Source organism: Idiotropiscis lumnitzeri, chromosome 6, assembly GCF_059441095.1.
Source record: "Idiotropiscis lumnitzeri isolate Australia: NSW breed Sydney's pygmy pipehorse chromosome 6, RoL_Ilum_1.0, whole genome shotgun sequence".
In the NCBI taxonomy this organism is placed as follows: domain Eukaryota; kingdom Metazoa; phylum Chordata; class Actinopteri; order Syngnathiformes; family Syngnathidae; genus Idiotropiscis; species Idiotropiscis lumnitzeri.
In genome coordinates, this window is record NC_142396.1 from 9,747,656 (window position 1) to 9,774,966 (window position 27,311).

The window sequence follows — 27,311 nt, forward strand, 5'->3', positions numbered from 1 at the left end:
AGCTTGTTACAGTAATCAGGTTAAGGAGAGTGAAACTGAGGCTCATTTTGCCTGAGGGCTTGTTTCCTCTAGACTTCCCCTGTGAGACGGAGAACCTCTCACTCAAGCACCGGCCGAGCGACGAAGGCCTGGCTGTGCAGACGGCTGCGCCTAATGATCAACTCCCACGGCCTTTTGTATGTATAAAACCCACTATGGGGGGTGCAACTGCAACCATGTTCTTGATGTCCAGCTTGCAGTGTTAAAGTCATTTTAAAATGTTTTTCATCTTCTCAGCTTTACTTTAAGGGTTAGTTTGCAATTTGGGAAAGAAAAAACACTTTTGGTCAATTTTGACTCTCAGGCCTCCTCTTGTACTTCAAAATAGATTGTGGAAAAAAACCACTGCACCCATGAAAGAAATGATCTGGAGAAGAAGGCGTGACTGACAAGATGTCACTCATCCTCGTGCACTCGTAGGCACTCTCGCAGCAGACACATCTCTGCCACCTGGCACTGTTACCTGTTACGATGGACTTGAGGAGCTTTGCACAAAGTATTCCAGAATATCAAGTTGGCAACAAAAATTCAAATGAAGGAATTGGACAGATCCCAAGAGAAAACTAGGGTGATCATTAGAGTTGGAGTATGAGGATTTGTCACGGACTTATCAACATTTGCACCCGAATGTTAAATTTATCATCTCACTTTGATTACTAATTGACTGTACATTAAAAAAATACAACCGAATGAAGTCGTTATGTTTGTTAACGCTGCACACCGCGTGGGTTAACTTCAAAATAAAAGTGCAACAAGTAGGATTTTATGTGGTTACCAATGCTTTCGTAGTTTTTATTTTGAAGTTGGCCCTCGGCAGCAATCGTGACAGCTGACTCAACTACGAATTGAGACTCCTTAGCCTGACCGCAGAGCTGACTGATTCAGCTCCATTGTTCTAGTGCAAAGCGCAGTGACGGACGAACTGCAGACAATCTTATTTCTTATCTTATTTGTCGAGCTCATGCGCACCGGTGCACCACTTACGTGCACCCCTGGTTATAGTTAAATGTCATTAGACATAAGTCATGCTACTAGCGTAGCAGCTGTGGCTAACATTTTTATTTTGTTTACAATGCACTCATGGGGGTGTGGCTTTGGTTAGAGACTCGAGACCAGTGAAAGGGACGCTGCATTCAAATCTTGCTAGCAGTTTTTCCACTACATCCTGCCCCTTTAATAGAATCCGGATTTGTGCGGTTTGACCTCAACTTGTTTGTTCATTATTGTAATTATTCACACAGGGAAAGTACAATTGCAGATGGAGCATGACTGGAGAAGAGCGATCACTCTTACGCTTTCTGTGAAGTCAACATTATTGTGAATTAGTGGCCAGTAATAATAGAAAATGACAATATAGTAAAATTCCACTGCTACAATACACACCATGAGGAAAAAGCCGTATCAAGCCAAAATTAATTGCACAGTGAAAGTGATTCCTAATCAACTGCTTGTAATGCAACTCTTTTGGATCTCATGAGATTGCGCAGGGGTACCCAATCAAGTGTCCAGTGCGGATGTCTCACGTCTGAAGAGATTTTTCCGCATTCACTCAAAGAACCGTGGCGGAACTCCAGAACATTCATCGATTAACTGCTCTGTTTATCTATTTCCTTTGCAACAAAAGACACCTGATCTGGGAATTATCCAAAAGCCGAGTTGCTATGGCAACCCATTGACATGGAAAGGAATACCGTGCACGGCAGTCCTTAACTAAACATGGCAGCATCCCAAACATACAGTCGCTCTGTGCGTGATATGGCTCATCCAGCCCGGCTGAATAATGTGTTCTCAAGGTTTGTTCAGTCATCACGCATAATTTAACATGCCTGTCAGTTGACCCCTGTTGCACCATATAGTGTATACTGTTTGCTGTTGTATACTATTTGGTGGATGTGGGTGGATCTTTAGTTGAGATGTTCACGAGCTAGACGAAAGCCAGAGTTCTTCGTTTGTAGTAATCTGGGAAATGTGGGCATCCGTAAAGTGGTGTGGAAATTAATTAAGAAATAGATGATGTCTTCTAAAAATTAGCATATATGTCTCTTTAAACTGTTAATGAAATTGTGAGCCATTCATGACCTATTTAAATGCTTAATGCAAAAATGTATTTTGGTTGCGCTATTGAGTCGTCCCAAAAATTTCTTAAGCGAACTTTTTTGTAAAAGTAAAGTCATTCTTTGAGGCGGCATTGTCAACCTCTGAGGTCAAACGCAATCCTTTCCAGGACGCTGGTTGATCGATTTTGTCACAGTTTGAAGCAGATTTCCCCTTAGCCTTTTCCACTAATAGAAGTGTTCAAAAAACACTGTGTAACAAAAAAAACAAAAACATGATGGACATGTAGCATTTGCTGAAGGATTGGTGAATTCGTGCGTCACACTTTCTAACTTTGTGGCTGGTAACAAGTAAAAAAACGAAAAAAAAAGTTTGAAACAAATCCTTCTCAAAAATTAAATATAATTGTACCTCAGAGCTGAACACAAGTGAAAATCCTTTTAAACATAATGCACAATTTGAACATTAAACTCAGTGATTATTTGCGTAGCACGAGTGGTACACGTGCTCCCCTTTGACGATCACTGGGACGTTATGCATAACAACGCATCGAATGCCATGCATGACAAACATTTTGCATGACAAATTGGCGCATTATGAATTGTGACTTGAGGGGCATTTCATTTTTCCTCTCAGCTATTTCTGTCGGCGCTTTCTTGGGCCAATGTCAACATGTCATCCTTTAGACACGAACAAAGCTGCAAAGACACACATGATGCTGTTTGCAATGCACCCTCAAGCTCAGTGACACGGTTGTCGTTTGCACCGTTTGCTTTTGAAGTCTCATTGATCATTTGGTGTTAAACAATCATTTATCATAATGAGAAGAAACCGGCGTTTCTGTTAATGGAGAAAATCCCAATTGAATTTCCTGGCTGAACCTTCAACAAAGCAGTCAAACTGAAGTGACACTTTCACAGAGAGGTGTTTTCATTTTTCCGACATGCACGATCAAAGTGGATCAAAATCAGCCCCCTCAAATAGTTTTTTTCGGCTCAGCATATCTATGTTCTTTTGACAGGATGGCTGAGAGGGCCTCTGGATGAATTCAGGATTGCACACAACACACAGCTAAAGAGAACTCGAACACTGTCAAGGTCTCTGACTGACTCTTAAAATCTGGCACTTGCTGAAATATGTGAGCAAGCGCTGTGCGAGAGTGTGCTCTGCATCCACGTGGTCCTTGAAGCAGCCGCTGCTGCTGTCCTGCCTTATATGTCCAGGAAAAGGTGGGCACAGCGGCAGCCATAGCAACCGAGGGCCGAGCCACTGATCTGGAAACAATGGGCCGAAAACATGGCCTCTCATTGAACCGTCTCACGTACAGCAAAGTGCTTTCACTCACTGCTGACAGCAGATTTGATTAAGTTTGTGCTTTTTTTGTTGTTATTTTTTTTTTTTTATGCTCCAGTCAGTTTACAGAAAATGTAAGTACAGTACAGTGTATAAATCACAAAAAAAGGCATATTGCAAGACAAAGAAATGCTGGTACACCTTAACTGATGTGCTTCTGCTGACTTGGCTACCTTAGTTTTTTTGGGGGGGGGTCCAAAAAATAAATTAAAAAAGCAAGTGTTTTTCAATTCAACATACTGGCGGCTATAAATTGCTGATAGGGTCCCTCGGTGTATCACCGCCCCCCTCCCCCCAGCCGATGTCGCGTTCCATTGCTCATAATACTAAAGTCAGCATACAAGTGGTTGGAGTTCAGTCAGTTAAAGTGTAGTGAGGGGTAAAAGAAAGAGGGGGGAGGGCTTATTGCCTGGGCGGCCGACGGGAGATTGGAGTCACCTGATTTACAGGTCGTGACTCTTCAGGCAGAATATTCCGTTTGTGGGAGAATGTAGTGCACATGAGAGCTCAGTCATCTAATATCAGTGGACTCTTTTGAAGAGTTCGGTCGACGAATTGGTTTGTGCTTGGCGACTGGTACTGGACGTTTATTTTTATTTTTTTTATTTATTTATTGGGCTGTTGATTTTCACAGTAAAAGGTCTGGTAGCTCTTTTATTGAGGCGTACATATTGTTGGAATAGGCCGTTTTGTTCTGTAACTCAGTTGAGGCTCAAAAATTTTGTTTGTTTGTATAAATCTTTTTGTGATTAAAATGTATGACATGGGTGATGTGTTAAAGCAAGAAAGACTAGCAGGGATAGAAAAACAGTTGAAGAATTCGATATTTAACAAACTCTATCCAGAACAGATGCTTCTCTCATGAACAAGTTTGGTTTTACATCATCATTGGTGAACAGCACTTAACTCATTTTTAGTCGATTGTTTCCTATTTATGACCTGGAAGTCTTTTCACACAAATATTTGGTGGTACGAAAAAAAAATACCATAATAACACTCGGCAATCATGGCAGGCATATTGCAGCACATTATTTTGCCACAAAAACGTTTTTGCCCTGATCTAAAGCAGTTACTGTACCAAGGAGCTCCACATAGACCCTTTCCTCATTTCCATTACCATAATTGGAGTGCATTCTTTTTTTATTCATCGAATCCCTCTAAATTCTGATGCGAACAGACTGGAAATTGCTACTGAGGAAGAGTGACTGGCTCTGCCTTTTACTTGCATTCATTATCATCAAGTATTAACAATCCTCTCTTGAAAGCCCTTAATCTTTCCATGCTCTGTCTGTAGCATTTTAATTATTGCATATATGTATTGCTGGCATAGTTGTGCATCACCCGGAAATTGCTTGTCTCTCACATCCCGCTTGAGTAACATGTCGGTGAAGTGTTTTTTTTTTTTCTAATTAGAGTTTGCAGCGAATGCTCTGGCGTATGGAAATTTCATCTGCATTTGCTTTGGGAAGTCCTACATTGTTGTGCTTCAAAGTGTATCTGGTGTTTATTTAGCTAATTTTGATGCACAAACCATTTTCAAAGACGATCGTATAGCATGAAATATAAACACTGCTCTGCCCAAATCTTCTGACCTCAAATTTAAAATCAAATTCAGGTCTATAGATATAAATACAAGTATGGTGGGTATGTGTGCGATGGTCATTATTGTATTATATGGTGTTGAAAGCTGATCTGCATCCATAAGCAATAAAGCTAACCCCCACTGAGCAGCTAAGCCTAATTATAATGGCACAAACAGAGCGATAAAGTGACCAGAGCGACTGGGTGTTTCGTGTACCATATTTGCAGCAGCACAGGGCGGCATTTCTGGGAAAAAAAAAAAAAGGCCATGTGAAATGATTTTATATCGTTATCATGTAAAGTGAGATGTGATTGGTGTCAAGGAAGTAGGATAGCTCTGTTGTTATTTGGGGGAGTGCTAAGATTAACTTGTTGGTAAAAAGCCACTGAGTGTCATGGCTGCATTTGCGGTTAATAAAAGCGCAAGCTAGTCAGCAATGAAGGTCTCTCGACAATTGTGAGTTGCAATGTTCTTGACTTTATTCATTTTTTGCATCAAAGTAAAGGTAAGGAAGCATGTCAGTGGTCGTGTGTAGGTCTACTAAAGGTTCAATCGTAAATGTGCTCAATGAGCCTTTTTATGTGCTGTCGTACTGTTCATTGACGCTACTTGTATTCCTGTATTGATGGGTGAATTAATAACGTGTAACAACATTCTCAGTCCGTGCATGTTTCTTATGAAAATTATACTGTATTTACTATGTACCGGAAGCAGCATCAGGAGCGCTCCTCAAATATTTTGGAGATGCTTCTGCCATCCTTGTGTTTTGTTTTTGTTCGCCAATTTGTGTAATTCAAGATTTGTGGGGAGAGAGGATTGGTTTTGGACCTCCACTCGCAACGTTCGAGAGGCAGCAGCAGGGCGGAGCGAGCGTTCATCCTCAAGGAACAGTCTCCATCTCCCGCAATTTGGGAGCACATTTGTCAAAATCCCGGTACATATTGAACCATTGCGTGTCTCGTTAAGACAGCTGGACAGCTTCAATAATAGCAATCTCTTTGTTCTGTGCGCCGTTTATTATCGTATTTCATATCTATCTTGTTCTAAGAAGTTGGGACGACAATCAATACAAATGATTTTATCTGCTGTTCCGTATTAGTCATTGCCGCAAGAGACAGTCACATTCATTGTGCTGACTGCTTTTGAAAGGGTGCTGCTTTGGGATGCTCCACTTTACTGGATATTTTTAGTGGAAGACAAGCTGCACTCTCCTTCTCCATGACAAGGGCGACATTCATAATTTCTGACCGTATCTTCACCCTTTAAATTAAATTACAGCAGAGTGTGGCGCCCAGGAGCAAAGCAGTGGTGCGGTCATAGCACCAGGGACAATTTGTAAATGTTGCTGTAAAAAGATGTCATTTTAAATGCAGAATTTATTTAGGTGGGCTGCCTGAATATACACTGTAAGATTAATCACACCGTTATGTTCCGATTTTTGAACAAATTTTCCCATGGGAAATGATCCAATTCTGGATTACATTGTCCCTATTATAAACCTTTGCAGGGAATATGTTAAAATTCATTGGCAAGTGACAATTTTAAAACAGCAAAACACTTAGGGCTCTATAGACATTGCATCCCTGCCATGGTGTGGTGGTTTATGCTTACTTCACCGCGCTGATGTGCTTCCATCATGTCGAGACTCTAATGTATGACTTGTGCGCCACATTTGCAGTGAATGAAAGGAGCCGCTTTCAATGCCCATGATAAAAGTTGGCTGTGACCACTCCCACAGCGGCGCAGCCCTTTTCTCACATCCACCGGCTTGTGCTTATCTGCAAACTCACCAACAACTGTGTCTAACCCGCTTCTGCGCAATTCATTTGCATCATATATTGATATTGTTTAGAATACTTTCACTAGATTTGTCTTGAGGTGTTTTTATACGACACATCAGTGTGATATGTTTGAATGGCTCGATTGGCTCACGGCCAAATATATAAGATATTCTCATCAGCGGCAGTTTATCTTTAAATATATATATTTTTTTATTTTTCTCATTATCCAAAGTACATCTGAAGAAACACTGACATCATTCTCGTTTATGCCCCCATAACCACTGAAGGAAGGAAATTGGACTTTTGACTATAAAGATCCATTTTATTGGAATGGTTTGCTTGACTCCAAAGATCCGTCACTTCCTTTTAGTCATTCAAATCAGCTATCCTAATTTATATTTAAGTATTATGCACCTGCTCCTGCCCACTCAAGAAAGAATTGATCACCCTTGCGTCTGTGCCTCTAAGCATAGGAAAGGGCTCTATATAATCTTTTTTTTTTTTATCGAGTTTTACATATTTTTTAATGTGACTCTACTCTGTAACGTCTGTTTATATTGAGGGAGAGAGAGAGAGAGAGACGTTATGTTTATGGTATTGGTATGTTGGACACCCTCTAAATTGAGATGACTCATCTCAAAGGGTAACTCTACAATGAAAGGTTGGGGGGAAAAAAGGCTTTGATTGATTACATTTTGGGTGCTGGTTGTTTGCCCGTGTAATCAATGGGATTATTTTTAAAAGCGCAAACCTGTTTCAGTGGTCTAACCTCTTGGCCAGATCTGTTTCCCTTAGCAACTAAACACTCCAGATTCATGGCAATTTTCGGGGAAGAACACCAACACAATTCCAACAAAGATAGATTTGCTGCACTGCATTGATCGCAGTAAAAACCAACAGTGATAATAATCCACTGTAATAATTGTGTACACTGCCGCATGCAAATGTTTCATTTTTTTTCATCAGCGTGCAACAATAAACTCCTCCTGATGTTATTAATGTGGTAAAGACAAGTTGACAGAATAATGTCTCTGCGGACTCATGTGCTACTTACATAGATTAAGGTTGAAGCTGTTAAATACGTGCGTAATGATTTCCTATTTATTTGCCATAAATCAAGTACGCCTCATGCTCGTAATTAAAATATATTTATGGTAGCTGATTAAAACACAAAGTGTTGCATGCAATTATGGGACCCTTTCTGAAGTGCTAAAAAAAAAAAAGATAGCTCATTAAGTAGGTCATTAAACAGCTTGGACCAAAATAACACATCTGACCTTGACATGACTCGCTCATGCAAAGTATTCGGCGCATCAACCAAAACCAGAACTATACATACAGCAAGCAAACCATTTTTTCAGCAACCATGTGACTCACCACCTGAGTGCCTTTTCCTGTAACGACATCTCGGCCTCAGGGGAGGCACAGTAGGCGTGCAGGAAGCTGACCTTGCCTTCAATCGGACAGGGATAAAAGGCCCTTGTTTGACTCGGCATCAGTCGGGGCGTTAAAAAGAGTAGAAAGGAAGGCTAGGGGCAGTTTAACCTATTAGCATATCGTCAGTGTTCTCGATGTAATCCTGCTGTTTTAATATTCTGCAGAATCGCTGCGTTTGGGATTGAATTCAGTCATTTCATGCCATTCATGGACAGCGTAACATACGAAAAAAGCCTATAAAGCTGAAACTTGTGAGCAAGATGGGTTCGAATTAAACTTAAATGATTTGAAGCGGTTCGCAAAATGGATGGGTGGCTGATTTTCCACTTGTACCACACTGCTTGTTAAAATTGCACTAATCAGTGTCAGTCATGCTTGTAAACGATCTCACCAGGGCCGCCTTTATACTCTCCGTAATCACTGCTTGGAGTGCATAAGGAAAACATTTTATTCATTCATGCATCCATCCAAAGCACAAAGATGCTTGTTTACTGTCCAATCAATATTGTGTCTCCTGTGATCTCTGGGTGACCTTGAAAATCATGTAACAGTGTGGGAGTGCCACATAAAACTCGAATAGTCCAGAATAAATTCACTCACAGTACATTTGACTTTTTTTTTTTATACCCTTACACAATTAGAAACACGTGATTGCATTTAAATGTCCTTTGTCCTAAACAGTAAATAATACAAATATATCCATTTAAATAATACAACTAAACGAAATAATGATATCATATTTTTGAAGCACAAACAGAATTGTGTGAATCATTTGCCGGGCATTCACACAAATATTTCTGGCATGCATTAATTGTATGATTCTTCTTCACACCTCTCTGACAGTGTCAATCAAAACTTACCATTATCTTTGAAAACTGAAATGCTTATGTAGCCATTTTTTCTTATTAAACTTTGTATAATTTAATGGCAAGCTGTGCTCTTTTATCGCAGTAGAGTTTTAACTTTAGTATTCAAATAAGTAGAAATAACCAGAGCTAGGCAGAACAACCTTCCCTGTTTTGGGGACAGGTGGTAGGGAGGAGGTTAACAAATTTAAAAAAATAGTTCGATTAACAAAGGCCGGCGGTTGATTTTAGTCCAGCCCACGATTCGGCCCTCGTGCGCGTTGCAAAATGGGAAAACGACAAAAATTGCCTCCAAACGCGTCAACAGCGCCACTACCAACTGTTTGTGTATGAAGAGACGTGAGACAGCAGTGTGCGTTCCAGCGTCCCTGTATTTCCTTATTCTGACATCTTGTAACCCGTGCTTCCCACCAGTACTGGGGCATACCATTACACAGGGGGGGAGCAATACCACAATCCCTATAACACTAACAATGTGTTCATTACTTGCATTGGGCACGTTCATGAAGAAGAAGAAGGAGACCATAATAAGCCCAAAATAAAATCAACGGACTTGAATAGTAAATTAGCCAGCTAATGATGTTTAAATAAACCTCTGCCATTAGCATCTCTCCCGCGGCAGCGTCACGCATAGACACTTTTTTTTTTTTTAGCCAGATAGCGGCCGCAGGGCCGGAACTGACCGTCAAAAAAGGGTCAAGTGCCCACGTAATAATCTAATATTATTATTCTTATGCATAACACCTTTATGATTAGAAGTAATTTGGCTAATACCCTCTAGTTGCCTAATGGATTGAAATTGGAGGGATGATGTTGCACTGTGCAGTTTTGCTGTCCATTGCACTATTTGATTACACCAATAATGTTTAACGCTTACAAAGCAATGTCCATCAAAAGAGACGCCCTCCCACTACCTTCCATTTTCCATTTTCAAACAACTATACAGATTTTCTCTCTAGTACTATCTGATGTAATACGGTGGTAACAGCCATTGTGTCCATGAAGGAGTGTTTTCCATCCAAATGCACTCAATGCGCTTGTAGAAGCATTTGGATACGGAACTTAACAAGTCTTGGATACACACCGAGCGAGGCTGAGACTAAGAAGTGGTTTGAATGTTTTGTCGAGCCACTTCCGTGTCTGTAGGGTGATTAACTGGTGGTGTAATCAGGCTTCACGCTACTGCTGATACCACAGTCATTAGAGCTTTTCTCTCTCCAGATGGCTTCTGTGTTCCCTGGTCCTGAGCAAGGTGATCTTGGCTATTTTTGGACATGTTAACGCAACACCATTTTTTGAAAAGTGATTTTCAAAAAATGGTTTCAACACCTTCCATGCCACAAATATTAATGTCGTTTTAGCTGTTCATTCAGAATTTTATGGCCTGAAAATGGGCCTCATCATGGACAACATTGTCGCTTCTGCAAAAAGTGTCTTTTCATTCGTGAAGGCGCATGTATGTAGATTCTGCTCTATGTGAGTGAACCTTTACTGATCCAATATCATTTTAGTATAAATGTTTGCAGAATAACTTTGTTTAATTGGTGACTTTGACAAAATAACCTAAACTGTCAATGCCAGAACTGGCAATGGCCTCTTATATTCGTGATTATAACATGTTAAGTTTCACAGATTGTCTTTAAACTGTATCTTTTAAATCCTTTAAGAAACCATTACTGAGTAATGTTTCATGTTTCTCTATGAAATCTAACAGAATATTTCAAATGTGACATTTTCTGGGCTTTATATCCTGTTTAAGTCGTTGCTTATGGAAAGGATATAGCCTGCCGCATAAAAAGAGCGGCACAAAAATCAATTGTGATCGATCAACAAAAGAAAGTCAAAGTGGCGATAAACATTGCAACAGTGGCCCAAAAAAAACATGAAACCCAGCGACGGAATGCAGATGTAGATAAACAAATCATTTGACCCTGCAATGTAACGCGGTGGTATGTGGACAGCGCCAAAGACGAAAAGAAGGACTGATCCTCTGGTGATACTGGCTCTTATACCTCCCCCACGTTAGCAAAAGTTCACTGATGACGTCGTTGCTATGCATAGTCATACTCAAACCACGCATTCGTGATGGGACAACCCTTGCTGTCAGACACTACTTCGGGCGGTCAACAGGGAAGATATAGAACTTTTTTTAAAAAGCAAGAACGTGTTTATTTCATCATACGGACTAGATCCACTATCAGTGAACTTAACAGTCACTTAGTGACCTTGTGATCGATTCATCAACACTTGTGTTCTGTATATAAGTGTGAATGGTTGTTCGTCAATATGTGCCCTGCGACTGTCTGGTGCCCAATCCAGGTAGGATCCAACCTCCTTCACGCAGTCAGATGGGATAAACTTCAACCCACCCTGAAATCAATCGGTAAAAGAAAAGTGATGGGTGCAAATTGCTACCCATGCTTGAACATACACTTTGCTATAATACGGTGTTGTTGTAAAATGTTCTCCCACTTCTGTATGCTTAGGGATTGTAATTATCCAGCAAGGTTTCACCATGTGATTTCTGCCGTACTCACTCAGTGAAGTGACGGATGATGCTCTCAACATAATTTACAAATGCCCCTTGGTGCAGTAAACTTAAAAGCATACCAGCAGTAACATTGCTCATCAGTAGACAAGTCTCATAAACATACCGTACAGTATGTTAGGCCATAAAGAGAATTTGTGCATTTTTTTGGATGATACTGTATGTAAACCTGATTGCACGTTCATGTTACATTTTCATTCCGAGTCGCATGCTGCTTCTCTGGTGGAGCATCTGTGGAAGCACTGCATGAGACAAAAACTCTGTGGGGCCTCTTAGCAATCCTGTGAAAAGGAGAGCTCATGCAGCGCCATTACCTCCTCTTTCTTTGTGGTTGTCTTTTCCTACTTTGAAATAAGAAAAAATAATAAGAAAAAAAAAGAAAGGAAAAGTGGGATTGGTGGAGAGGAACCACGACAGACGAACGGACAGGCAGCCTCATTCAAAACTTCATCATTATGGAAAATGGACTTTCCAGATTTTCTACTCTCACTCAGAAAAGTTCCTTGATGAACTGTGCGCGAAAAACAGTGGCTGAGATCATGTCAGATTATTTTTTTCTTCCATCTGAAGAATAGATCATTGATACCAAAGTTATTTAGTTGTTGACTTTGCACTACAATTATAAAACAACCAAATTGGGGTCCCACACCCTCCAAAGTGATTCAAAAATCCAGAATGATCCATTGTTTAAATTCATAGAAAATAACAATCGTCCCCATAGTTTTCCATATGTTGACTAATAAGGAGTCATAATGAAACTCATTTTATAATTAAAGCCACGAAGTGCTTTGAATGAGACAAGCTTGCGGTAAAGATGGCCAAGGAGAAAGGGTCTTTTTTTTTTTTGCCCATATAAGTCCCTGAAGCACTGAGTCGCTTGACTTGTGTTGCTGAATGTGACAAAACAAGCCACTAATTTGTTCTCACAGTGAAGATTTGCTTGTGGGGAAGTGAGCAGGCTAACAGCAAATAATCATGTGGTGGTGGTCGTGCAGGAATGTCATTTTCATTGTTTTAACTCTGGTTTTCCCTTATTTTCCCATTTGACGAGTTTATCTGTATGTTACTTACCTTGTTTGGCTACTTCTATATGCACTACAACGTCCTCGTGGGGAAGTGCATGTAGGTATAAAACACAAATTAAATTTCTCAGGTTGAAATGCCTGCAGGGGACGACAGTAACTGGAATAATGTATTCTTTGCATTGTGATTTTGTTATTCATTTCACATTTTCAAATATGCACGCTATGTCATGCAGGGGCTTAAACACCCATAAATTAAATCATGTAACACTTTTTAAAAAAAAATGTAAAAAAAAAAATCTGCTGTTCAGAGGGCGTAATAATCGATTAACTAAGTCTCTCTCCCAGGCCCATTCGCTCTATGTTTAGCATACATGGTTCTACCGTAGTCATGAGCGCTCTGTTATAAAAGTTGAACGTGTGGTAACAGCCATGAGCGGTAACTCCATTCTCTGTCTTTGAGTTCCTCAACAGTTTCTTATAATAAATCACTTGCTAGTGTCATGATGTTATTCAAGTGATTCACCGATCATGCTGAATCCTTTTCCTTGTGTTTCAGGTTTGTAGGTGACTGAGGCCATTACACCCTCCAAGATGGTGGCTTTATCACTAAAGATCTGCGTGCGCCAATGCAATGTGGTAAAGACGATGCAATTTGAGCCATCCACGCCTGTGTACGATGCCTGCAGGATCATCCGGGAACGCGTTCCAGAAGCCCAGTCCGGACAAGGTTAACATATAATTCCGTTCATCCAAATCTGATGACGGATGTTTATTTTTATCTGCATGTAAATTCACGGTTTCCCTTTGTGCTGTGCTTCAGCTTCCGATTATGGTCTTTTCCTGTCTGACGATGATCCCAGGAAAGGAATCTGGCTGGAGTCTGGAAGAACCCTGGATTACTACATGCTACGAAACGGAGTAAGATTAAGTAGTACAGCGTGAGGTGGAGAACTGTCAGTGTTCATGCATCTGCTAATGTGATTTGCATTTCTACAGTGTGCCATGCACGGTATTCCTCTGCTGAAAACCATTTGCTCTTTTGCAGGATATTTTGGAGTATAAGAAGAAACAAAGACCGCAGAAGATCAAAATGCTTGATGGTGCGGTGAAGACCATCATGGTGGACGACTCCAAAACGGTCGGGGAGCTTCTTGTCACCATATGCAGTCGAATAGGTGAGTGATCATTCTCTCCCACTGCGGCTAATCAGAATCTTTTTCGCCCATCGTCCAACACTTAAATTATTCATGATCTATTTTATTTTTAGGCCTATGCATAGAAGTTAGAACATGCAGAGTGTTTTATCTTGTATTGTTTAGTCTATACTTGGACAGCAGCATTTGTTAAGTAGTAAAAGTGTTGTCGCTACACTAGAAAAAGTCTTTATCGCCTCTTGTTTGGAAAATAGGTACCATCTATCACATGAAGTATTCCTCCTATAGCCCAGACTGCGCTCAAAACTAATTTCTATCCCTTCTCTTGTTACTTTTAATTACATTAGTTGCTATCAATTTGAAAGAGCGCCGTGTGTCTGGCAAAAAGCAACATTGGAAAATGTCTTTTAGAGTTCAGTGTTGTTACATTAGCTTGTGTTTATAAATATCGAGCCCAAGACATGACACGGGGAGGAAAACAATTTAATTGCGGCTACAGTATATATATAACGTGTACACCAAGAACTGCTGCGCACTTCTTGGACGGCACAGGTTCTCTTATTGACTCAAGTGTGCCATGAAATGTACGTATTCTGGGTGGAATAGCCTTGAAATTACAAATTTGCCAGTGCACGCATTCTCCCATAGGCTTAATGGGCTTTCGTCTTCCGCGCCACGGAAGCGCCGATCACAAACAATAGATTTTTTATGCACCTTGCACACAGTCCGTTGCAATCCTCAATTTGCACCATCTCCTAAATATTCCGTCATTGGAATTGAAATTGCTGGATCGATTAAAAAGTAAATGCAAAAACATCCGCTTGTGTAAAGTAGCCTGTAGATGAGCCACGCACACGTCACTGGTGATAACTTCAAGATCCCCAAAACCACAATCAAATTGTGACATATTTTCAAAATGGATTTCTACGGAATTCACATCTGATGAAAACTGCATGTTTTGGGCCTCGATGGGGAAAATCGCTGTGCCCCAAATATATAAACATACCCCAAAATTCTAATTTGTAAATACCAAATACAAATTTGTGCTACAAAAGAAGTAAAAAGGTGCGCATAAAATACTAATGAAATACACACTTCATGTGTGATGAAATAATTCTGCGCTGTCCTTCCATTATGATAACACGAGCTGAAAAGTTGTTCCTGTTAGAGCTTGGCTTAATCCCCTTTACTGGTTCTCCCTCACTTCCCAATGCTGCACGTTTGAAATGAGAGGGCAATTTAAATCAATTAAGATGATGGTCTCATTTCCTTCAGTGAACACGTTCATTGCCTCCCCCGCAAACCAAAAACATGTGAGTCGTTAAACATCATTTTGGAGAAGTCATTTTGACTAGGTGACTAGTCAACTAGTCTCTACAACCTGCGTTCTTCACGTTGTACTGCCGGTAACGCAACCTGGCGCTCATTCTTGGCAATACTGATTCCTTGCAACGCCAGACTTTCCAGAATGTCTTTGTCGCTCATCCTCGGTCCAAAACAAAATAACATGAGCCTCTATCTTATTTTTTTCTGTTTCTAGTAAAGCTGCGCTCAATTTGCTTACTACTTTGTAGCAGTGGCTTCATAGCTATAGTATATAGTTATATTTCATTAAAAAAAAAAAAAAAAAGAAAGAAAACGCTGATATTTGATATTTGTTCAATTGTCAACACTAGCTTCTAAAGGCATCTCCTCTGAGAATCCTCCTGACTTCCTGCTTTCAGGAATCACCAACTATGAGGAGTACTCGCTCATTCAGGAGGTGTCGGAGGACAAGAAGGAGGACGGGATGGGAACACTGAAAAAAGACAGAACGCTGTTACTGCGAGATGAGAGGAAAATGGAGAAGCTCAAAGCCAAGCTGCATACAGATGATGATCGTAAGTTGCCCATCGATTGCAACCTACTGAATATGATTATTGCACCACGACAGCTATATGCTGCATTGTGGTGACAGTTTTGGGGAGGGGCTTTTGTGTTTTAGCATAACAAGCTCCATAAAGGCAAGCTTGGATTCGTGTGGCATGGGAGAGCATAACCAGCTCATATAAATGCATGAATGAGTGATAACCCGGTGTCCCAATACTTTTGTCATGTAGTCTATTTTTACATTCTACAGTACTTGCTTTAACTTGGATGTTTTTTTATTTCAATTTATTGTGTGAAGGTTTAATGAAATAACGGCTTATCATCTCCCAAGAGAATGCCAATTACAAACACACAACAATATAAATCACAACAAGTTCATTTTAATCATTTCTCTGCAGACAAAAAAGCAACACTATTTGCATCCACTTTTAATTAAGAGGATTATCCGGCAAAGATCGTGTGTCTATGCCCTGGTTAAATTCTCCCTCAGTATCCTCTCCTAATAGCATGTTGGTTAAGTGAGCAACTACTTACGCGAGTGTGTGGGCCAACACAATATGTATTGATTGGGCAGTGAATTGGCTGGACCACAGCAGGACCTTCAGAGAGCAGGGGGTGGAGGAAAGCGAGACGCTGCTGCTTAGACGCAAGTTCTTCTATTCCGACCAGAATGTGGACTCGCGGGACCCCGTCCAGCTCAACCTGCTTTATGTCCAGGTAAGACTGTGACATACGTAAACACTTGGAACTGGATTTTCGCGTGCCATAGATGTTTATAGATTCCGAACTAAATTGCACTAAATTGCAATTGGGAATTAAGCCCCTCAGTGTAAAATATCCCATCAGAAAATATCCCATTTAAAGCCCATGTGGTTTACTAACAACATGCCTGGAAAGAGGACATGTTAGCCCAGTCGTGCATTAGCAGAGAATCAGACAATTACAAGTACATGGACAGATGAGAAAATAAAGTTGCCAGACAGTGTGATGGACTGTTTAAAATATCTTGTGGGAAGATGTACTGTAATTTGTGGATGTCTGAGCAAACAACTAATGTTGGAAAATAAAGTTAAGCGTCGTCAGTACATCCACTTAAGTTAGTCCGCTCCTTTTTGTCTTTCTTTTTCTGTTCTTCTCAAAGTGTGGGTCGACCAATGTTTATAAATGGCGGGCGCCCTACAGTCACTGAAGGGTTCCCTGAGGGGTGTTAGCTACTCATCAGAGTTTGCACTCTGCTCACATCACCACACTCCCATTAGCCTCTCCTCCCCGGGGAGAACAGTATCCCACTGACACTCACGAAGCTGCAGATCCTCTTGCATGGAACAAATAGTTGCTGCACACAACTTTAAAGGCTTCTGGTTTCAAGTCAAGTCAAAGTGCAGCTCGTCGTTGCAAAGAACATTGTTTTCTATCTTTTTTTTTTTTTTTCATGACTTTCCTTACAGTTGTGCACTTTATATTAAGCCATTGTCATAAATAGAACAATAGTAAATGGAAATTAACCACCATAGGCGCATGATCCAAAGCAAAAGAAACTAACCCACTCAATCTATTGTGAAACCTCTCAGGATGTTCACAATATGCAGCGGCATGCAGTTAAAAAAATTGCTAACTCATGTGTCATGAGTGAGCGGGAGCCCAGCTGACTTTGAGTGAGAAAGAGAAAAGTCAAAGACAAACAACATTCATACACAACACACACACAAACACACACATTAATGGGCAATTTACAGTCATCTTAACCCAACTCGCATGTTTTTAAAAGTTCAGACTCGCACCCAGTATCCCCTTTCCCCTAATCATTTTGATGTCACCGAACGAGTTCCGGTTGGATTCAAAACTTCAATGCTAAAATAGCGCGCTAGCTGGGATGGGCGTCCCTTCGGCACACATTAGTTGCCATGACGACTGCGTCTTTTTTTTTCTTCTTCTCCTTCCATTTCTTCTTTTACTATAATTTGGCGGTTGGCAAATAGTTTTGGTGCATATCTGCGACGCGGGATTATAGTTAAAGTAAGCCATTTTAAACTAAAAAGAAAACCATTTCCATACTTAAAAGTGGAAGTGTCGAAACCAATCGCAACTCATTCGCTGCCGTAAACGCCATTAGCGAACGGAGATTTTCAAAGCAAGTCCGATCTCGAATTTTAGTATATTTACGTCGCACCTGAGTATGAGTAACGGGGCCAGCCAAACTATGAAAAAAAATTTCATTTATAGACTGAATAATCTGGTAATATTTTGAAAATTTGAGGGCTAAAAATTTCAACAATTAGGTTCCACTTTACATGTTTATCATTAAATAAACACTGTCTAGATTTGTAGCTACAATATAGCAAGCGTTGTCATGGCAAAGACAGAGATGCAATTTACTCCCTCCAAGTCTGTGTTCTGACAATTATTAAGACTTATCTTAAACAAGTCCAATGTCCATTTCAATATCAGTGCTATGACGATTACCTAAAAGGAAGAAAAACCAAAGAGTTACTTCATCTCTACTCCTTTAGCCAGCTTGGCTGCTGTTCGCATCGCTCTCATGTTTTTGCCTCAATATTTTTCCTACCCTCCGCTTCCTTCCGTTCCAGTTCATGTGTCCACTCCCTCTCTATCTCCCACACATTCTGACATATTCACACACATCCCCACCCCTGGCACACACACGGCTGCGCTGTGGAGATCGCGCTCACAACGCAGAGTCATATTTCGTCTCACAACAACAACTCCGCCTGCTGCCCCTGCCTCACCGTTGCCCTTCTCCATTTATCTCTGCCTCATTGTCTACAACACACTGATTGTTGAGATTGCGTCGGCTCTTCACGTAGGAGAGGCTGTAATTTCACATAGTGTTAAAAATGCCAGTGAAACCCAGAAGAGAGCTCATTATCCAAGTGGAACAGACCCCAGACTTCCACGACTGTTATTTTTTTCCTTGCTGTACCCTTTTTTCCACAATTTCCAAACGATCACTCCCTCTGTCTTCTCCCCCTGACGTCATGATTGCTAATTTGTGTTATTTTCAGGAACTCTTGTTTATGCAGATGTTTTTTTTTTTTGCATCTCTTTTGTGATGACTCAACGATTACCTAAGATGTTTCTTAATCGTCCTGTCCAATGTCAGCACACGCTGCCAGTGTAGGCCTCATCCCTCCTGCTACTCAGCCACTCCCTCTCTGTCATGTATTTGCGTTAAGAACAGGATAAGCCATCATCCACCCAAGAGTACTACTCTGCAGCTTCCTCTCTATTGCCTAATTTTAGCCAATTCCCACAGCAAACTGGTAGTGACAAGATCTTTTATTAGAAAAGCTCAGCCAGATGAGGAATTACTGCAGGAATTTGTCAGCTAAGAATAACTTCTTTTTCCACAGTTCATCATTTATTGGTCCAAAAGAGTGTTCCGGCTACTTGGAGATAAATTAAATTATAATAACATTTAACTAGTTAATGTCCTAATTTTATGATTTTTTTTTTAAATCAGGCTCTGCCTTGATTGGGCATCAAACAATAATACAATCGTAGAAAAAAACTTTACTACAATACAACATAATTGACTGAATTTCCCAAACAAAAGTCCCTTACATATATTACAAAATCATATTTAAAATCAAAAATGCAATTGCAATATATATATATATATATATATATATATATATATATATATATATATAGAGAGAGAGAGAGAGAGAGAGAGACTTAAAAATCAAAGCATTTAAATCTTTTACATGCTTATTTACTGTATTATCAAGTATGCTTAGTGAGCACTGTTGTCAGTTGCTTTGGGTATCCCTATTTCAGCATTTCTATATTTGTCCACCACTGTGCTGTGCCACAGTGGGCTGGGTGACCTCAGGCTGTTTGAGTCATAGTTTGTGATGTCTTGTGCTGCATGCACTCCCTTTTGTGAAGCTCGGGTCAAAAGCCATACAACCAGAGTGGTCGATCACATCCCTCATCTGCAAAGAGAAAATTCAGATCCAGTTTGGAATACCTTCAACAGTCACATGATCCAATTCCTGCCACTATTGTCCCTTGAGATACAAGTGCCTCATAATACGGTCGCTATATGGTGACTGAATCCAACTCAGCTCACCTTACAATAAAGCAACAGTTTGACATAGTCAACTAATCTCCAAAAAGAGTTTACTGTCAAGCTAAACATAAAAAACAAACCAAATTACATAAAAACAAAATAACCACGCGTTCCTGTTAGCCGGCTAGCTTAATGCTAGCATGGAAAGTAAAACGTCATAGATGGGCTAATGTATAGCAGTCTCATGACGGTGTTATAAAGCTTTAAGGAACAAATGTCGGAATACAAGCAATGTACACTTTCTTGATGATTTGGTGCTCCAAATAATAAAAACCCTTTTCGATGTGAGTTCTATATCACTTCAACACTACAACCACAATTGATCTTCAATTTGGTGAGTGTTAGATTTTTCAAAGTTTTCAATGCAATGAAAAAGTTACTTTATCTGCCTCTTGTTTTCGCCATCACACACAACAATGCCCTGGATGGCGCGCCACAGATAATGGCATGCATGAGGGCTAATATTCCAATATCCCAGTCTCCGAGAGCTTATGTTCTCCACTGTGCACTGCGCTGGGGAAAGAACTCATGAGCACAAGTGCAGGAGATTGTTGTCCTCATTACAGTCGTAAGCCGCCGCTTAATTGTTCACTTAAGTAATGAGACATCAAAATGAGTCGAGTCGGAGTTGTGTGCGCATCCAGTTGGCTTACCGACGCTAAAATCACTGATGGGGCCTTTCTCACTATCTGCAATGCTCTCATCTTCTGAAGCATTAATTTTGCAGCACGGAACTAAAAAGCAAGAGAGAAAGCTGGCTTGCCTCTGGAGAGAAGAACATACACACTAACACAAAACCCTTTCATGGATGTCAACAAAAGCTTCACCCTTTCTCACCGCCTTTATTTTCATGTTGACAGCGTGGCTAAATAGACACCGGAATTGTGAAATGCACCTTTTTGCCTAATGGAAAAACACAGTTGGAAAATGGATTCAGTTTCATTAATGGTCATTACGCAATGCAGTGAAGGGAGGATGATGAAAGATTGATGTGTGTGTGTAATTCCGTGCACGCACGTGCAGTATGTAATGTGTTGAGATAAGCAGGTGAAAAATGATAGGTTTCAAAATGATCAGACATTTGTGCCATGGGGACTTTGAAGACATAGTGTTTGACAAAGTGCACGTTGCACATTTGGAATCCAATCGTGTGCCCTAGTGATGGTATGCTATTTACTACTTTTCTCTCCTTTTCCTCGTCTCTGCTCCAGGCCAGAGATGACATATTGAACGGATCCCACCCCGTCTCCTTTGATAAAGCCTGCGAGTTTGCCGGGATCCAGGCTCAGATCCAGTTTGGACCCCACGTGGAGCACAAACACAAGCCTGGATTTCTTGAGTAAGGCATTTTCGAATCGGATGCATTCACTCCAATGATTACAATCGTTCTCCCCACCATTAATTATTTTTAATATTCACGTCGCAGCTGTGCATGTGCGATGTTTTCCCTTACGTCTGTTATTTCCCCTACTGGAAAACTCCAGTGTGATATCAGCTGTTACAACGGCTTTCTACGCTCGAGTCAAAAGGGCAAGAATGACCTCACATGATGGGCTTTGTTAATAGAGAGAGGGAAATGCCTGGAGGTCAACATCAGCATGCATGTAAAAATGTCATTTCTCTCCATAGCCTGAAGGAATTTCTGCCGAAAGAATACATCAAGCATAGGGGCTCAGAGAAGAAAGTATTCCAAGTATGTATGCACTGCATTGTTTAATGGTTGCGTTGGCAATATTACTAATCATGAAAAAAATAATCATCAGGTTTGTGGGATAATTTGTCTGTTTTTAAGTTTGACATTTAAAAACTTGCACAATACAAATTGTACCATGTGTTTAAATTAGAGTTATGATGTTTCAGCCCAAAAAATTCACCTATTGCTGAACCTAATTCTTAATTAAAATATATTATATTACATCTTACATTAGTAATATTAAGAAACCGTGTTCGAGAATAAACATGGCAGATTCAGAGTCAATGCAAAAAATAATCTAGAAAAGTTTACATGCATCTGTGATTTTAAAAAATGCAAACAAATATTGTTGACCAATGTAATTCATTAGATGCTGGAAAATGTCTTTTTAACTTCTTCTGTTTGCAGGATCATAAAAACTGCGGCGAGATGACAGAGATAGAAGCTAAAGTGAAATACGTGAAACTGGCCAGATCATTGCAGACATATGGAGTGTCCTTTTTCCTGGTAAAGGTAAGAACCCAAAGCGCTGCACTCAGCCCATCAAGCAGATCGTCCTACATATGGATGCATTTTGCCTGAATGTGCATTAAAAAGTCATGTCCTGTAATTGTAATTACTACATAACAGATCAAATGGAGTAACTTGAAAATATTGTCGTGATTTACTAATGCAAATTCATCGTGTAGTTTTGTACCTTAATATGGTCACTATGGTAACGCAAGAAACACCATAGAACAACTATAACGTACAGCACAAAAATGTCGATATTACATTCAACATATTTTGAACATATATAACTCACTATCACGCTTACTGCATATTTTGCAGAGCGGGCTTCATACGTGGTCTTTGTTTTCCTCATTTTGCTAACGTGTGGGTTTCATATAAGCGTAATGCGACAATGACATGCATTAAGAGTCCATCATAGATGGATGTAACGGAAAGAACCTGGGCACTTTTCAAAATAAAATACTTTCAGCCTTGAATAATAAACAAACGAGAATTACTGCATTTTTTTTTTTTCTTTCAACTGTGCGGGCCGCTGCGGCCCGGTCCAAGGCGGCCCACGGACCGGTGATTGGGGACCACTGGTCTAGTCAGAAGAAGCCAGACCCCAAGATGTAATAAGTGGCTCTTTGGTTGCTCCCCAAAGTTTGATGGAAATACTCCGGTGATTGACTGGCTACCTGGGTGTGTCCGGCCTCCCCATCCAAAGCCAGCTGGAATACCCTGCAAATCACCCATCAAGAGCAGCGGTATCTAAAATGGATGAAAGCAAAACTATCTTCCTTGCACTTTTTGCCCTGAGCAAGATACTATGAAACAGCATTTATTATTAAAATGTAGTCAAGTGAATAGATCATGCGGACGTTTCAAAATGTGTCATCAGAAACACTGCACGCTTATGAGAACTAATTACAAGCTTGGTTATGAGAATTTTTGAGAGTGTGTGATCTGGTAGGCTGGTGACAATAGTACGTGTTATTTTCTGGTTTGTGGCAGTGTTGCATGAGACCAGAATAAAGTTGCACCAGCGAGTATCCAAAAAACGTGTTGCCCTCGGCCTGCTTGAGTCTTGGAGTGCCGCTCCTCGTAATGGAGGTTAAATTGAACTTTTGGCCTCGTAGTTGAAGGAGATCACAAAGTTCACATTTCCTATACATAAGGGTGCCCGCGTGTCTGAATGTAGAAGCGCTTTTCTGTGTTCGATGAGGAAATGTAGTGATGGGGGATTCAAAACGCTGCTAAATAATTCAGAGCAACTGCACTCTGCTGTTGTTGCTAACAGAGGCGCAAGCACACACCTGGGTTTGTTGACATGAGGTTGGAGAGTTTATTGCAACCTTCCATTTATCTTCAGTCAGTCTTTAATCACCACAGGCTTTTGTTTGGCAGGAGCGCTTTTGTTGTAAACATCACAGATATGAAAATATTTTGCACAGGCCGTGTGTGCGTTTGTGTGTGTCAGCGCAAAATAAAACCCCCCTTTATTGGGATTTCTTTGCATGAGCATGTTTGAAAACTTTGACCAAATTTCTTCTTTATAAAAGTGCCAACTGCCCACTTAAGAAAAGAACGAAATCTAGCTTCCTCCTTTAATAGAAAAATGACATAGACACACATGTAATGAAATGCAAGACAATATCCGCTTTTAATAAAAAGCTGTTTATGCTGTTATCCTGATCATTAAGTTTCTGGGTTTTGTTATGAGTCGTTGACCTTGAGGCTTTCCCATTAAATGGCCTTTTTGCTTTTCTCGGAGCTCTTTTTAAATCGAATAAAAATTGAATACCATGAACTTTCTGAAAACTGCCTCCATATCAACACAGTAATTATCTCTCCCCAGGACAACATATACACAATTTGTGTATATGTGTGTGTATATATATATATATATATATATATATATATATATATAGATAGATATATATATATATATATATATATATATATATATATCCCTGTAACAAAGCGCTTTCCATATGCCGTCATACGAATTAGCAGGTAATTAGAACACAAATTAACACAGATAACCACATTTACAATAGATACCAAAATACATCACTGTGGTTGTGACCATTTGGTGATATATATATTTTTTTAGTTTTATCTGTAAATTGATTGTATTTATTTTTTGTATGAATAGCTGGTATTCTTTTGCAATAACCCCATTCGTCTCTTCAGTGATCATGATTATTAATAATTTAATAATAATCTTTACTGGTAACAAAGGCCAAAAATTAAAACTCAATGTCATTCATCCAATTTGACAGAATTAGCTGCGTGTCTCCTCTGCCAGCGGCTGCAACGCCAAACCAAGTTTCATTTGTGCTTGAGCCAGATTGAGCATTTGACAGGGATTTTAATTAACACTCTTTTAACATGTTTAACACCTCTGAGCTTACGGTTTTATTTGAATCACGTTCAAATTGCGTGTGTTTGCAACAGTGCTCTTTCCTCATTATTTGTCATTAATAAGAAATATTTTTAAATCATTTCTGGCGTTCTTATTGATTTAAAGATGAGTTCTAAATTACACTAGTATTCCTTGTAGGCTACATTGTTTGTTTTTTTGTTTTGTTTTTTAATTCTAGATGAAACCGTCTCCCCTTTTTTCTTTTGAGATCCCAAATGACAGCCATTCACTCAAACGTTAAGGCCTTGAAGGAGGCCTGTACTGGATGTCTGCACCCCCTGTGAAGTGAGCTGCAATATAATGGATTTTCGGTGGGCAGCGAGTCAGTGGAGCTGCTCAGGCAGAGTGCTGGTTGAAGCACAATGCTGTAGCGCTGACAGTGACTAAAGCCTGTGGAGACCCTGCTCGATAAAGCAGTAGTTAAATAAGGCTGAAATCTGCTGGGTCAGTTCACAGCTGCCCCTCCGCTTTGTCGGGGGCTCAGAACGCCACAGGCACAGCATGTGTATTAACACAGCATCCGTGTCTCAAATGAATCATCTTGTGGAGGTGTTTAGCACCAGCATGAATATTATCTGATGTTTTTTCCCTATCCGGCAGGAAAAGATGAAGGGTAAAAATAAGTTGGTCCCACGCCTGCTGGGGATAACCAAAGAGTCTGTGATGCGAGTGGATGAGAAGACGAAAGATGTGGTGCAGGAGTGGCCCCTGACTACCGTCAAAAGATGGGCCGCCTCCCCTAAGAGCTTCACCCTGGTACTGTTTGATTCCTCAGCATCTCATCCTCGGCGCCTCTCAGACGCATGTTCCCATTTTCTAATCCCGTACACGTAATCTATATCCCATGCTTGGAGTGAGTGAGATGTGTCTGAATCTCAAATTCAATCTTTTCTATTGTTTTCTGCCAACAGCACAAAGAGCATTCTTAAAATTGTTAAAAATTGAGTCCTATATCTACTGGCCGGCCATTTCATCCAAAAGAACAACAGATGCCTTGGGAGGATTGTGCAGACATGTATTATTTAAAAAAAAAAAAAAAAGACAAATTTTAAAAGTTTTTCTTTTTTTTTCACCAGCAACCAAGTGAATGTTTTTTTTTTCCTCATATGAAAAAATTGCTCCTTAAACAGACGATAGCTTGCGCATACTGCAGATGGCAACTCATGTCGCTCAATATTTTTGAATAAGGATTTTTACGACAGCAGTTTTTAAATTCATTGTTTCTTAATTTTAATCAGCTATACAGTGAAGATCGGGGGATGTCGATTGTGGTTATGTAAAGCCCTTTGAGACTGTCTGTGATTAAGGGCTATACAAATAAAATTGACTTGACTTGACTAACTCCTTCATACTTGCGATACGTCACTCGCGGATTTGAATATTCCCAACTTTTTTCAATAATTTTTTAATATTTTTTAACGTTGTTGTTTTTGGTGGTTTTCTATTGGGTTTTTTTCCACATCTTCCATTTTTCATGTAAAACGCATGTTGAATTCATCTTTGTTTTTTGAATAATTTTATTGCCGTCATTTTTTTTTTTCTTCAATGCTTTTTAACGGATGTGAATTACACGTGGACTTTTGTTATTTGTGGGCCGGCACGGTTGCGTGTGCCCACTGTATTACATACATCAAAGCCTGCTTGATTTTCCTTTTGTTTAATGAAGGCTTTTATCTATCCATTATTTATCTGTCAGCCTGCTTCCAGGGCGGCGTTATATATATATAGAATGTGCCAGCAGTGTTTGGTAGACATTAAAATCTTCCGATTTGACTGGCCTTGAATCTCTTTTTTGCCTGAAGGATTTTGGTGAATACCAGGAGAGTTATTACTCTGTCCAGACTACAGAGGGAGAGCAAATATCCCAACTCATCGCCGGATACATTGACATCATTCTGAAAAAGGCAAGCCCAAAATACGCTGCTCTTTTAATCGATGGGACATGGTTTCACTTTACATTTTGGTCTTCATTTTTTTTTTTTTTGTGGCCTCCACTGCTCACAGAAGCAGAGTAAGGATCGCTTTGGCCTTGAGGGAGATGAAGAGTCCACCATGTTGGAGGAATCCGTTTCCCCTAAGAAGTAAGAAGCACTTGTGTTTCAATACTGTTGTCTGTATCGTCTATATCTACGCTGAGTTTTGTCTGCGACAGCTGTAGAAGAAAATCCCAACATCCCTGCAAAGTAATTGCACAAGCAACTATGTTAGTATTTTTCATCACAAGACAAACGTGACCGTTTGGAGGTTAAGATATCACAAAGGTTAAGACATCACTTCTTGGAAAGAGATTCATGCAGTCATTTTCATTTCCCAGCTGGTTGCTGCTTCTCCCAGTTTTCCCATGTGCCACAGTGACTGATGGAAACTAATGCGATGCTTATTTTGCGCTCTATCACACTCACACGCACGCACACATGGAAATTTGTATTCACCAGAAATCCGCAGGGTTCTCCGGTAGAATTGGGCATCTTGTCCCTGCTGCGTTCAGGCCAGTTGACTCGATGTTCTCAGTCCCAAACAAAAAGCTGTATCTTTTTAAAAAATACCGTTATTTATACAATAGTCATGTTTTGTGCCAAGGATAAGAACGTTGTTCATTTTTTGCGATAATAATTTGTCGGAATACGCTTGTTTTAATTACAGCTGAAGTGTTTACAAGAAGCTCTTTCAGCCCCGGTGTTTTAGTTGTTGCACTCTTATAAGACGCCGTTCTGTGACAGCTTGTTTGATGACATTAAATTCCGCGTTTGCCTAAACAATGAGCAAGAATGAGTGAAAACTAACGCCAGTTGTATCGCCACCATTTTACATTCACTCTATATGCGGTTTTTCTCATAATTGAATTGAATTTGCATTAAGTGAGTGTAACTTAGTGCCGCATATTTCACTTTGATGC

At 40.1% G+C, this 27,311-nt stretch overlaps 1 protein-coding gene across 4 annotated transcripts in view; it reads left to right on the forward strand.

The window, feature by feature from the left end:
* Positions 1–27,311, forward strand: part of tln2b (talin 2b) — a 100,196-nt gene that overhangs the window by 36,404 nt on the left and 36,481 nt on the right. For all 4 annotated transcript variants that reach the window (XM_088297846.1, XM_088297848.1, XM_088297849.1 and 1 more), the window contains 11 exons: positions 13,243–13,413; positions 13,507–13,604; positions 13,732–13,861; positions 15,565–15,720; positions 16,284–16,426; positions 21,014–21,141; positions 21,432–21,495; positions 21,904–22,008; positions 25,016–25,171; positions 26,218–26,319; positions 26,420–26,496. In XM_088297846.1, the coding sequence (XP_088153972.1) occupies positions 13,278–13,413; positions 13,507–13,604; positions 13,732–13,861; positions 15,565–15,720; positions 16,284–16,426; positions 21,014–21,141; positions 21,432–21,495; positions 21,904–22,008; positions 25,016–25,171; positions 26,218–26,319; positions 26,420–26,496 (1,295 nt within the window). In that variant the 5' untranslated portion in view covers positions 13,243–13,277. The remainder of the gene's footprint in view (positions 1–13,242; positions 13,414–13,506; positions 13,605–13,731; positions 13,862–15,564; positions 15,721–16,283; positions 16,427–21,013; positions 21,142–21,431; positions 21,496–21,903; positions 22,009–25,015; positions 25,172–26,217; positions 26,320–26,419; positions 26,497–27,311) is intronic.